Here is a 14811-nt window from a genome sequence, read left to right as displayed (position 1 = left end):
AAAAGTTCAAAATTCGAAATGGATGATGAGAATAATGAGTAACAGAGCCGTCCTTAATTTATAAACGTCACAGACAACGGAGACCTCATAACTGTCGTACTGTTTCCATACAACCTATGGATTTGGGCGTCGTGTCTGTACCATAACATTTTATGAGCTTTACGCGTATTGAGTGGAAAAGGGTTGGACGTCATGGGTGTGAAAGGTGCAGCTCTGAGGGAACGGGTTTGGGGGGCGTCGACCAATGAGCTTTTTAATAATGGGTCAATGTGGACCACAGAATCCGTCGGATTTAAAAGGTTCTACTTATTAGGACACATTCGTGCCGCGCAACGCAGTCGTTATAAACACGTGCGTTTGAACTTTAACAGTTAGTTTACAGAATGAGAAACACTTTCAACCCATAAGGGAGGCTACACGGAATATCTTCGGGTGTGGACCCAGGACGTCCCGTCAAGGCTGGCTTTGCCCGCAGAGCGCGCGCAGCAACAAGGCTTTGGGACGACCACCAAGAAGCGCGCGACGATTCAAGTTGCGGCGCCTCGCGCCTGTGCCGCTGCAGCAGGGATGATGCTCGCGCTCACCTTTACCTGCCGCCTCCTGCTGCTCCTCCTCCTCTCGGAACCGGTTCACTCCAACAGATCAGCGGTATGACTCGACTACGAACACCCGCATGCGTTATCTTGTTTTTGCTTTGGATAAAACGGTAAAAGAATGATTATTTTACCTTTTCTTTTGAATGCTAAATACATGCACCCAATTCGTTTTGGTGTAATGGTAGACTTTGGACCAACAGCGCTTGTTCTCTTAGTAGCATATAAAAAAAATGACTTATCTTCATGGATCATGGCTCCCAGGAGAGGGTCTCCCACTCGGGATCCTATATAGCAAGTCTCCAGCTGACCACAGCTAAACACACCACCGCCATGCAAATATTGATCCTTCTGCCCACGGGGGAGACGGGGGGCAGTGTGTGTATCTTGGGGGGGGGGGGGGGGGGGTATTTTTGCGTCTTTCTCCACTCACCAACGATTGCCGATGCTGAATTGTGTGTGAAGGCATCGCTTGTAGAGCACACACCGCAATCCCGCGAGACTACACCTGTTTGACGTGCGTGTTTACTTTCAGACTTAATCTATGCTCATATTTTAGCCGGCAAAATGAAGACCATGACAAATTACCCACGCGTGTTTACAAATCCGGGAGCAGAGGAGGGGGGTGATTCCATTGCATAAATAGTGAAACAGCTTTTACAAAGGACCGATTGACCGCGGCATCGTCCGAGTTCCAGTCAGTATCAGCGAGCGTGTCGTAGGCTAGAGGATAAACTTGTCAACACATAACATGAGAGGTCTTGGTTATATTTCTCTTCAAGTGTAGACTTAATATTCAGATCTACCAGGTTGTTTATATACAAGCAGCGAGACAGCACCGAGCTGTTCTCACTCAGGAAAGGCCATATTTCTATATTACTCACACACACACACACACACACACACACACACACACACACACACACACACACACACACACACACACACACACACGGAGGTTCGCCCAGAATTATTGGCACCTCGCAACACTGAGTATATTGTGGTAGCTGGGATACTAACTGATGCAGGAAATGTAGTCTGCAGGTAGCCTACTTTGCAGCCACACACGCGCAGTCACACCCAATCACAATGTCAGCATCGCATTCAACTTTATATCCAATATAACAGTATTTGACTCCAATCTATAAGGTTGGATCCCTGTACGTCCACAGTCTGACCTGTAGGCATCCTGAGCAAGATGTCTTGACCCTTACCTGTGTCTCACTTGAAGAAGCCGGGGATGAACGCGTCTGCTAAATATCTAAACACTCAAAATCCCGGTGGGTGTTGTGCAACAGAAATGGTCCCAGAAACTTTTCTCGCAAAAGTTTGAGACTTTGGTTTTGGTTAAAAGATCCTGAAGAGGAAATGTCGATGATTACAATATTATGGACGGAAGTGGTTAATCATATAATCGGTATAGTCCTGCAGCCATACTTCCTGATTCCATCACATTTGAAATTAGCCATTCAAGGATTTAGCCCGATTAAAGTCAGGATTAAAGGCCGTCTCGCCACTCAATTTAGGGGGAATTACCTTAATTATCCCTAAACCCTGTAGTTTCCCAGATGACCCTTATACAACGCATGGTAGGTGGGCTATAGTTTAATTCATTTAATATGTCCCCCTTTTGGATGAAACAGTCTTTCTAATTCATGCCACGATCTTTCTCCCAACCTCTCCTGTTCAATTCTCTCCCCAGGTCAGTGGAATGGGTCCATTCTGGGATGCCGGGCTCCCCCCCCACCCCCACCCCAGCTCACTCAGTACAGCCAGATTACTGCCGTGCACAGGGCCCCCATTCACTGCTAAATAATGTCAACACTGTTGTACACACCATAACAAATTTGATCACGTGCAACTGAGCTCAGCGCGTGTGTGTGTCTATGTGTGCGTGGGTAGCACGATCGTAGTGTTGCAGACAAAGAGCTATTGATGAAGCATGTAGCAGCATTGTAGACCTCTGTCTGTGTCTGTGTGTGTGCGCATGTTAGAGAGTGAACGTGCACGTGCGTAGATTAAACCGTTTTCTATGTAGTGTTGATGCACATAGTGTGTGTGGCGTGTGACAGATTGAGTGTGTCTTTTAGAGAGGTGTGCAGGAGGGGAAAGTGAGATATGGTTTAGCTTGCAGAGCATCTGGTAGTCATTCTAACCCTCTCACCGCTCTCCCTCCCTCCCTCTCTCCCTCCTTAATGACCACACAGCTACGGTCGGGGGAACGTCTTACAGCTCAGTGTAGCAACAAGCAACACTTAACAGAACAGCAGGACACAACTTATGACGCAATACTTGGACAAATAGGACAACACAAATTTAACTTGTGAAGTTTGAATTGTGATGCATCTTGTTTGGAAATGTTTCTGGATTGAACGGGAATGATGTTTAGGGATTGAAGTTTCTGTACTGCATTGGGAAGAGGTGGGATGTTTAGGTGGATATGGACGTCTTTCACTCTGTGTTTTATTATTGAATGGGCAGTAACATGGCCACTCTCTACAGTGAAGTACAGAGTTCAAGATGAGGGTAAGAAAGTCACATCGCAGTGATGATAAAACAATTTAATCTTTTATCCAGACTAGCAAAGTTAGCATTCATTAATACAAAGAGGAGTGAGCGTGTCCCTATCAGATATTTTTCAGATGATGTAGAAAAGATGCTGTGCAGCTGTCCTAGAGCACACCATTCCTTTCATCTTCTCTATCTCCTCCTCTTTCCTTTTCCTTTCATTTCAAATCAACTCAAATGTATCGCTGCTCCCTTTCTCCCTTCCTTCAATCCCTCCTTCTTCCTCCTCCTCCGCCCTGTCCCTCCACTCTGCTCCATCTGTCACTCCTATCTCTGTCTCTCTGTCTCTGACTCTTCTCTCTGTCACCACTACCACAAGTTCCGCTTTGTGATAGACGACGAACGATAAAGTCCATGGGTCGAGTGCACGAGGCTGCCGGGGCTTCTAATCCACCAAGGGGCCCGGCCCTTCTGGGCCCCTGTTGGTCCCCTGACTGTCCGGTCGCTGTGAGGCTGGACAGACAGGGAGAACCATGGGAAACCGTCTGTTTTTCCTGAAGGACGTGTTGTAATGGAAGTAGCCCTTCACTATGAATGGCGAGGGGTTTCTTTTGGTGACAGCTTGAGGGAAAGTGTCAGTCCATCCAAAGGAAAGCAGGGCCCGCCCCCGCGTTGAGGAGGGAGTCACCTTAGTGGTCGAGCGAAATAGCTCCGCCTCCTCTCAGTGGCTCTGCAATGAGTGGTAGATCGACTGTCGGCTGCTGGCACAGACAGACAGACAGGCCGGCTGTCACCGACAGACAGGCAGGTTGGCATACAGATAGACAGGCTGGCTGTCACAGACACACAGACGTCCTGGTCAGGGTATTTTGTTGACCAAGTGTCTCAATTAGAACAGATTGTTTACACTGAAGTTGGCATCGTTTTAGTTTTCCCAGAAATAATTCCATAAGTGCCAACACACACACACACACACACACACACACACACACACACACACACACACACACACACACACACACACACACACACACACACACACACACACACACACACACACACACACACACTCTCTCTCTCTCTCTCTCTCTCTCTCTCTCTCTCTCTCTCTCTCTCTCTCTCTCTCTCTCTCTCTCTCTCTCTCTCTCTCTCTCTCTCTCTCTCTCTCTCTCTCTCTCTCTCTCTCTCTCTCAGCTCCATCCCTTGGTGCTATCTCCACTCATTCATATCTCTGTCTATGCTATAGCTTATGAGACAGCGGATCTGGTGTGTCTGTCTCCAGCTATCTCCTTTTGGCCGCCACGTGGCTCCCAGTGCTACACGTTTCCACATTATGTTGATCTCGCGTGTGATCGGTCATGCGTGTCACTCTTCCACAGCCCTTCCTCATCACAGAGAACATGTGGACGGGCGGCTGTCTCCTAGACTGCCAGAGGGGGCGCCACCGTGCCGTGTGCGGCACCAACGGCCGCCTCTACAAGTCTCAGTGTTCCTTCCAGCGCGCGCAGTGCTTCAACACGCAGCTCCGGCCGGCGCCCCGGTCCCACTGCACCGGTACCATCCCCGCTGCTCTGTTCCGTGGATTTAGCCTCTAACGTTCACAATATCACCACACACCACAAGAGGGTCTCATCGTTCCAATTTATTAGGATTTCTATATCTGATACACAGATATATGCAAGGATTAGATTCAAATAGTTTGGTTGATGGGAAAAGATGGTTAAAAATCAGCGTATTGTCTATTGGCTTAATGGCAAAATATAAAAACGCATCTTACTGATGAGTCGGTTTGGAGACCAAAACAGCTCACACTGACCCTTCTCCCTCTCTCTCTGGTCCCAGACCCCAGTCAGACCAAGTGTCAGCTGGCCCGTGTTCAGGCCCTGGAGGCCAGCTTCCACAGCAGCGGGGGCGGCCATACTAGCCCCTCGGCGGCCATCTTTGTGCCAGAGTGCGGCGCAGAAGGCCACTTCCTGCCGGTCCAGTGCCACAACCAGACCGGCTACTGCTGGTGCTCCACGCGCGACGGCAGACCCATCGGGGGCACCTCAGTGCTGCTCCAGACCCCCAACTGCACCGGTGGGTCCTCCTGGGTCCCCTTATCTGCTTTTATTGTTGTTTATGCTCAAGAAGACTGCTTCCGTTTGTTCTGTTCTGGTTCCTAAAGCTTCTCTGCACTGATTGATTTGATTGATCTCAGCCTCATGTGACTGATTGTGACAAATCATTAAATAAACAGAACATTTTAAATAGGTAAACATTTGGGGTTTTTATTGTTAATTTTTTTGATATAGGCCTACAGGTATTAATGTGTATTTTCTCTAATTATGGGATGCCGCAGATCTCATGCCTGAAACGGAGGAGAGGACTGGTGCAGGGTCCTCAGACAGAGGTGAGGACCGGATTGGACTGACCAGCTGGGCAGTCCATCTCTTAGGCGTAGCTCTTATGTGGGCCAGTACCCACTACTCCCATTAAGACAGAGCCACTTCAATCATACCACCAGACACAGGGCTGTGCCAGGACTGACCGGGCCCAGATTCTATGATGTGTTTTCTTTGTATTTTCTCACAGAGACCAGTGGACCGACTGGGAAGCTAGGCAGGCCGGGTGCAGGTAATAATAATAATAATAATAATTCATTGAATTTATATAGCGCTTTTCTAGACACTCAAAGACGCTAACAGTGAAGGGGGGGCCTCACTCACCCCCACCAGTGATACTATTGCAGGTATGAAGTGCAACATTATCATCAGTATATGGTACTCCTCCGTGGTCCCCTCATTCCTCTCCCTGCACCGTGTGTACCCGGCGAGACAGATATAGAACGTCATCTATAATTCATAGAATGATGCAACCTGTCTTTTTCCCAGAGCCCACGGCCCCTCCCCTCTGGGTGACCATCCAGTTGAACTCCGACCCCAAAGGGAACCGCTCCACCAGGCAGCCTTCTGGTAGGACGGAACACATCTGTGCACACACAAGCATGTCTGCAGAGACGCACACATGATGCACGCGTGCATGCGCGCACACTCAAACACGTGCTTGCGCGCATACACATACTCATTCACTTTGATAAAAACGTGTGTTTGTGTCGGTGGTTGTGTGTGTGTTAACTGAAGGGTGTGTGTATATGTATACATGTGTGTCTTTCACTGTGTTTGTGTGTACCTGGTGTGTGTGTGTGTGTGTGTGTGTGTGTGTGTGTGTGTGTGTGTGTGTGTGTTAACTGAAGGGTGTGTGAATATGTGTCTTTCACTGTGTTTGTGTTTCCTGTTCTGTGTGTGTGTGTGTGTGTGTGTGTGTGTGTGTGTGTGTGTGTGTGTGTGTGTGTGTGCGCGCGTGTGTGTGCGTGTCCAGACAGTCCTCAGACGTGTGAGCGTGAGCGCCGGTCGCTGCTCGCCGCGGCCCAGGTGCGTTCTGTCAGGCTGGACGACCGCTTCGTCCCAGAATGCACTGCAGACGGGCGCTACCACCCAGTACAGTGTCACGTTGCCACGGGTTACTGCTGGTGCGTCCGATTGGACACCGGCAGGCCAATACCAGGGACCTCAACAAGGTGATCAATAATTCATCCAATTCACCAATTCTGATGGATTACCTTTAATACAAAAAAAAATGTAAGTCTTGATTATTTTTCTCTTTCCTTTATTATTTATTTATTCTCATGGTAGAAACCAGCTCCCAGAATGCACGGCAACAGAGGAGACCAGGATAGACAGGAAGTTCAAAGACAAAGCACTTCTTGGTAAATACAAATATAAATCTAGGTTGAAAAGGGGACGCATAAAGACAGTGATCAACGTCCAGCCCCTGGAGATCACATGGCCGACCGTATTGGAATCCTATCGCTAAGATTCAAGGTTCAATCCCCAATGTCCACAGCCCATCTGTGTACTGTGCTAACCCTTTATTTAGTCTCTGAAATGACTCCATATTAACTAGTACTAATAGAAAGATGGGGAACATGGATGACATTCATTAGGTGATTTCCTTGCTAATCTCTTTAGGAAGCAGAGGTTAAACAATTACATTTATTTAATTTCCTTAAAGATATTAAATGCATCAGTCTATGAAGGGCACACAAGGACCATACCAAACCATACCTAATTGTGCAATTAAAGTCTGATCTGTGTTTCCCTCTGTCTCGTCCGTCTCCCCAGGGTGCCCTGTTGCCCGTAAGAAGGAGTTCCTGCAGAGTCTGGTCAGAGCACTGCAGCAGGAAGCAGAGCATGCTGGGAAACTGCCTCCTCCAAAGTTTGTTACACTATCAATTAACCAAGGTGGCCATAGAACTGAAATACATTTACATTTACATTTAGGGCATTCAGCAGACGCTTTTATCCAAAGCGACTTACAATAAGTACATTTGTCATAAGAAGTGCATCAATATATCGCTGTCGGTACAGAGAGGATGCTCATAGAACCAAGTGCAAGTACAACAATCGCTAGGCTAACCAATTCCTCCGGTTACAGCAACGATAGCAGCTACTGCAGTTGCTACACAGTTAAGTACTATAATACAATATACAACACAATACAATACAGTGTACAATGGTGGCCAGAAGGGGGAGGGTGGCTATGCAGAAATGAACTATTTGTTAATATAACCACCTGGTAGAAAACCGCTGATCGGCCATTTGGTTTATCCTTCTATCCACAAGTACAGTATTGGTACAGCGTCTTACAGTACACATAATGCATCCATGTATACAACGTAATGAACGCAATGAACATACGTGATGCAAAAGGGCAGTTATCACCCAACGAAACTACCTGCCCCAGTTTCTCTGTGTGGACGGCCTTACTTTAAACCGCATCATCGTTACATTTGGAATCCGTCCACGGCAGAGCAGAGAGACGTGTAATGTTTTATTCACAGCCTTCTATTGACCTCCACCGCCAACACTCAGAATTTATAATTGTGTAAAATAAGAGCCTGGGTTACTCTCTAATCCTCCACTAATCCTAGAGAACATTGAAGTGTGGTTCCCACTGTCAAAACAACACCAGGACACTATTCTATTAGTCTTGTTTAAACCCTTGCGTTTAGGGTTAATCTCTCGCGGTTAGGGTGCTCGACTCTCAGTCAATGGCTTTTGGGTTCGAGGAATGCAGTCTAGCCGTCAGAATCCTGGAGCAGGATGCCTGACCCCTAGCATGTAGCTGGATTCACCACAGGTAGAAAGGTTGTCACTTCATTGGATGGTTCATCCCTGGCCGGGTGACCTACGATATAAAGAGAGCAAGCCTCAGGAGAGAAGATGTAAAAGCAGAGTGAAGACCAGCCCTCTCACTCTTTCTCACTCTTTGTCCTCCGGCTTCTACCGCTCCCCTGATGCTTCAAGATTTAATATATTTGATATAATATAACTATTTGAATAATATTTCCTCCAGCTTTCCTCCTTTATTGGCTCTTTCCTCTCAGAAATACCTCCTTAAATTTACATTTGAATGTAGTAATTTATCAGATGCTGTTGACCCTCATCCCACAACCTTCGTCTGGACTTTACCACTAAGACCAGTGCGCTTTCCACCGCCCCAGTGAACACAGGGTCTCATTGAGCTGCCTGGACCTCATTAGTCGGCGTAAACCGCTGATGAGCCAGGAGTCTTAAGGTGGTTACCGAGCCACATCTGGCCTCATCTGGACTCTGGACGGCAGCCAGTTTCTCCCACTTAGAAATTTGTTTTCCTAATACCTGCCCTTAGGTGATGGATTATCCCACTTTCCCTGCCTGTGGTCCACAAGCACCATTAAGTCCAGGTTCAGTTTAGCATATTTGTACTTTATAATGTACATCTATGCACACTTTAAAGAAAGTATGTTTTCATTTGTGGCAATAGGTAAGTATTACCCCAGTGTAATATAAGTCTTTGTTAAACAACCTGCCTTACTCTTCAGGACTTAATTTGTGTTTATATTTCATCATCATTAAACAATGACAATTATGCTCACAAAAAATAGCCTTTTTATTACCAAATGTCTAATGCTTATCATAAAAGATTTAATCTAAATCTCGTTTATCAACCAGACCCTTCATCCCTGCACCTACCTATTCCTCCTCATCCTCGGTGACCCCCTCCTCCACCTCCTCCATCCAAACCACCCCCTCCACCCAAACCAACTCCACCTCCGGCTCCCCCGTGCTTGAGTCGTCTGGGCCAGAGGGGGCGCTGCGGTGGCACTTTGAGCGCCTGGACGTGGACGCCAGCGGGGCGCTGAGCGAGAGGGAGGCACGGCCGCTGCGGCAGTTCCTCCGGCGCCGGCTGAAACCGCGGCGATGCGCCAAGAAGTTCGCCCAGTACTGCGACCGTGACCAGGACCGAAGCCTCACCCTGGGGGAGCTGTCTGCCTGCATACACCTGTAAGGACGGCCCAGAGGTAAGACTCACGGTACAGGTGGGCGGGTTGGTGGGCGGAGTGAAAACTGACAAGTGAAAGCTGACATGAGTTATTGATTCATTTATTATCAATTTATTAAAGGCATTTAAGAGAAGGGCGGAGAGAGGAAATGAGAGATGAAACATGAGAGAGGACATTTGTTGCTAAAAGTGTGGGTCGGGATCCAACCAATTACCTTTCCCTCACCCGGTGCTTCTAAAGTTAACCAAAAACGGATCTCAATACAGAGGTTTGTCTCAGTGGGTCCCTCTATTGGCTGGCTGCAGAGATTCAGCCTATAGTCCCGTGTGGGAAAGCCAATCCAACTTATTCACCCTTTGGGTCATAAGCCTGTTATCGGCTATATATTGTAAAATTATGTCAAGTTCTCGCCCAAGTGAGAAGCCAAAACACACTGATGATGATTGCTTGATTATCTCATTGTACTTCTTATCTGACACATTCATTCACACTCATCATCCATTAGGCTGCTATCTCTATCTACTGCATATCTGACTCTTAATTCATTCACACACTTCCATCCTTTATTTCTTGGTTTTTTGTTTGTTGGTTTGTTGTTCTCTGTTTCTTACTTTCTTACTTTCTTACAACAAACACACACACGCGCGCACACACACACACACACACACACACACACACACACACACACACACACACACACACACACACACACACACACACACACACACACACACACACACACACACACACACACACACACGGGGATTCTGCTATATCAAGACCTGTTGTCATGATATTTTGATGTCTCTAGAGCCAGACACAAATACATAACTGCTAAAAATTAGTTAGGTTATATGGGTGGTTGAGGATGAGGTGGGCCATAAAATGACAATGTTCAACTTCACTAGAGGACTGCATACAAAGCAAGCCTTTTCACATCTCACTGAATTAATTTGGAAGAGTGTTCCCTGTTGAAGCACCATTAACCACAAACACATCGGTCTCTGCCCTGGTCTCATCTGTCTCCAAAAATCGTAGTTGTATTGTTTGTCTGTGGTTGCCTTGGCGTGTGCGTGTGTCTGAGACTGCTTGTCTCCAACTAGGCACTATCACAAAGAGATCTGCTACACATCAGTCAGATAAGTAGGGGTCTTCTCGCTGAAGAAAATAGAGCTGTGTTGAATGAGATTATGTGATGTGTGCTCAATATTTTCTGTGCGGTCCGTCTGTCCTTCTATAGATCTGTCTGTCTCTCACCCAACAGCAAATCATGAATCCAGTTTACCAGCCCCACCTCCAGAACTCCAACACTGTCTTTCCAGTTCCACTTCAGCAACCAATCACATGGCCCCATTCCTGATCATCCAGTCATTTCATCGATCCTTCCTCATTGTAGCCCAACTCTCCTCACTGGTTTCCTCACCATGAAGGATGTATGGTCAGTTGTTGTTTTGATAAATATTCTTACCAAATGCAAATTATACTTTTTGAATAAACATTTCAATGATGTAGATCAATGATCATGTTTCCTTTTTTTGTTACAAAGTCTACTCCAGTGATGTATAATTTTAGAGAGGTATACGTCTCTAGGGTCCTACCTATCCAGTTATGAAAAGGTTCTGCCAAAATAGTCGGGAAATCCTTTCTCTTCATTTCTCTACTTGTAGGTAAAAAGAGGTGAGAAAAATGGCGTGTCCTGCAAAATGGTTATTTCTTACTGCTTGATATGAAAATCCATAACTTGGAACAGAGTGGAAAGAGGTGTTCTGCATCCCTACCTCTGCTGGCTACGGTCTCCGAAACATTCTTCTGTCTACTGGTCCGTGGAGATCCCTCTGGTGGCACCTTCCAGGTCATAGCAATTTGGAAATAATAACGGGGAATAAAGGAGAAAATGGGAGCAGTATTTTAAACAGCCTGTAACGTGAGTTTGTGCGATGAATCTTGTTGAGTGTGTATATCCTTTGACTCCATTCGCCAAAGGGCATTAAGCAATTAAGAACAGCAGTACATTCACTCTGTGAGAGGGTGCACTGTCAGCAGAATGACTTGGTCGGAATCCAACCAGACCGGGCTCACACCATGGCCCTTATTCATCCAGCAGTTAGCCGGGCTCTAACCACTAACCACAGCTAACTGAACCCAGCTTGCGTTTAGAACCAAGGTGGCCGCTAGGTTAAACATTCTCATACACTTATGGCTATTCAAAACAGAAGATTTGTATAGTTGTTAAGCAACATCTCACGAGAGGTAGAGCAGTTATACTGAATACTGAATGAGTTCAACAGCAGAGACCTCGAGTGTGATATATTGCTTTGACACAGCAGTTCTCCAAACAGCATTTATAGTTAACAGTAATAAGCGACAACAGTTTATGATCTGTTTATTTATTAATTGATTTAGCTCCGCCAACACACATAGTTCACTAACTGGACTGGGACTGGACTGTTGCCAAGAAACACAAACATTTTCCTAGACACAGGCTTGATACTTGGTAGGTCTGCGCATTAGGGCAGGCCAGCTGCTTTGTATCATATACATTTATCTGTTTACATTTATTGGGCAACCAGTGAACTAAGTTAATAACATAGTTAGTATAGTATAGTAGTAACAATAGTTCTTAATAACCGTTAATTAGCCTACATCAACTATCGCAAACTGTAAACTCATCAGATCCCAGACGAGTCTGTGATCTGATGAGTTTACAGTTTGCGATAGTTGATGTAGCTAATTAACGGTTATTAAGAACACCTGTTAAGCGGGATGATAAATCGTTTATACACACATAGAGCAAGTATAGTTAAAAGTCCCAGTTCTGTTATTTTGCATAATGCTTCTGGTCTCATCTTATCACTTCATCTGAATCTTCTGTTAAAGCTAGGGTGGGCGATTTTGGAGAAAACAGCCGTTGAGATTCCGTCGCGTGCTCTCTGGCCCGTCCCTGCCACGCTACCTGCTGTAGCTCCTCCCACCGAACGTCAGTTATGCGCGTTCATGTGAATTCAGTTACATTGATAGGAAGACGAAACACCATGTCCGATTCCGAGGTAATTAAACATTAGTGCTGATTGCTACATAAGTACATATATAGCATCAACATCTTACTCACAGACATACCATGTATGCTATCTTAAAATCATTGCCATTGCGCTGGTAGGCCTAAGAAAGGTAGCTGTATCAGCCAAGCAAGATAGCAAACTAATTGCAACTGTAGTTCGTTAGCATAAGAACAAAAGCAAAAAAAAACAAAAAAACCTCCTTCTCCATGATAACAGAATTCTTCTAGGTCTCCCTCTTATCAATATTGACAATCGATATGATCTCTTTACTGTCGTTGTCCATCATTGTGTATGTACAGTACTGTGCTGAAAAAATATATATATTTGATCAAATAACACAGAAAGCCAGATTACACACAAGGAAACCGTCACTTCAAAGCGATCGCGAAACTGAGCTAGGCTGCTGCTAGCTTGCAACAACGTTATAACAATACATGGAATATCATATGCTAGACTTCCCTCGCAGTGCTTATCTTGGCAGTTGTGTCAACGTAGCTTTTATACAAACGTGACTCGGACATTATCCACAGTTGAGTTGAAACCTAGGCCACGTGTTAGCACAATCTCTGTGTTATTCCGACAGCCAGGGTTGGTGTGACCATAACTAACCTATAAAACGGACCGGGAAAAGAACCATCGGCTGATGCAAGACATCCTACAGAACCGTATTGAAATGGTTACATTACAGAACCGTAATGTAACGGTTATCGTGGCTTTTGCTTAGTAAAAAACCATACCAGCCGACACTTTACATATTCATCGCAATATACCATGGAGGGATAGCACAATTCCTTACCTGTCTATAAGAAATATAGCCATCTCAGCGTCCGATTTTAAGTTTCTCCGGTCACGTAACTCTCTCCATCGCTCATAAGCCACGCCGATGTTTATTTCGAGCTCTCTCCGCCTCCCTTTTAGTAGCTGTCCTTTCAACAAGTGTCTTTCCTCTTTTTTTCTCTGTCTTAGTGTTAGTTGATGGTATCCGGGGAATGGGAAATTTATGGGCCGTTGATGAAGACACGGCTATTCATTTGTTGTCCGCCGTAGTAGTACAAACCTGTCAGACCGCTAGGCTCGTGAACGCTCACGCAGGGACGCACCAACGTCGTTGCCAAGGTGACCGGACAGTCCCACAGCCAATAAGAACGGAGAATCGGAGCCTCGCTCTGATTGGTCAAAGTGTACATGAGCGGTGGCAATTTTTGGGTGCGGCCCACAGAGGCAGGGGAGAGCAAAGTTATGAGCAGATATTCTCAGAGCACTTCACCTACATATAGAGTGGCGAAGTCACGCCTCTTCCGGTAGGGCTCATGGGACCTATGAGATCGAAAAATATGAATGGGTGTCAATGGAGAGAAAATAATTATTTTCTGGTCCCGGTCTTTATATGCCCTGGATTACACATATGTTGTTTGTGGATTTAAAGGATAATTTTTCATGCAAAGAAAACTAAAAATGTTCGTGAAGAAGTTTGATAATTTTAGGTTTTATGTGAGGCCGCTTTGTGAACTACAGCTCTTCGCTGCTCTCGACGCATATGATATACGTCGCCACACCCGCCCTTGGAACTCGGCACAGAGATGGCGATCTCTCTGCCCCACTTCACCGCTTTTTCCAAGGGGAGGATAAAAGCATCGAAAGAGGTGAAAACCATTATAAATCGGGGCACATGCAGAGTTTCAGTTATGCCGATGGGAAGATTGTCGGTCTTCTCCACGCCAGTCGCAGGGAGCGTGACGTCACATACGAGCCGTGTAGTCTTTCTCGTTGTGTTTTCTCTACAGCCTTTATCTGAACAATTGCACAATAAACGGTCGAACTCTTTGCATGAAAAATTATCCTTTAAATCCACAAACAACATATGTGTAATCCAGGGCATATAAAGACCGGGACCAGAAAATTATTATTTTCTCTCCATTGACACCCATTCATATTTTTCGATCTCATAGGTCCCATGAGCCCTACCGGAAGGGGCGTGACTTCGCCACTCTATAGCTGACTGGCTATTAGGACAGTTTTGCCAAATATTACAGTAAAGAAATTACCCACCCTAGCTTTAATATAGAAAGACAACATCGATTTTTTTATGCGATTCCAGAACTATTTTGTCTACTCTGTCAATCCATGAAGACATTTTGTGGCTGGACATCAGCCTGCTGTCGCTTTGGTTACGGATGTTTAAGCGTCGAAGATGACGCCTCGTTTCCACATACGTATGTTTTTCGTGTCCGTGCTTCCGTAAATTTACGGAAGGAGTCGCTAGTGTTTTACGTACGGGCATGAA

General features: G+C 45.9%; 1 protein-coding gene across 2 annotated transcripts; it reads left to right on the top strand.

Moving 5' to 3' along the window:
• Window positions 1-21: 21 nt before the first annotated feature.
• LOC132474490 (SPARC-related modular calcium-binding protein 1-like) lies at window positions 22-10981 on the top strand. 2 transcript variants are annotated; one of them, XM_060075245.1, is made up of 11 exons: window positions 22-648; window positions 4481-4655; window positions 4944-5180; window positions 5443-5493; window positions 5676-5717; window positions 5975-6055; window positions 6462-6660; window positions 6776-6849; window positions 7265-7358; window positions 9137-9486; window positions 10733-10981. In XM_060075245.1, exons 1-10 carry the CDS (start codon window positions 568-570, stop codon window positions 9471-9473), a joined length of 1371 nt encoding a protein of 456 aa, XP_059931228.1. In that variant the 5' UTR covers window positions 22-567; the 3' UTR covers window positions 9474-9486; window positions 10733-10981. The 2 variants fall into 2 exon arrangements, with proteins under 2 accessions (XP_059931228.1, XP_059931227.1); XM_060075244.1 differs by having other exon boundaries at window positions 10709-10981.
• Window positions 10982-14811: the final 3830 nt, after the last annotated feature.

This window comes from Gadus macrocephalus, chromosome 16 (genome assembly GCF_031168955.1).
Source record: "Gadus macrocephalus chromosome 16, ASM3116895v1".
Lineage (NCBI taxonomy): Eukaryota > Metazoa > Chordata > Actinopteri > Gadiformes > Gadidae > Gadus > Gadus macrocephalus.
The sequence above is the reverse complement of the archived record's forward strand: the minus strand, read 5'-3'. Positions and strand labels throughout refer to the sequence as shown.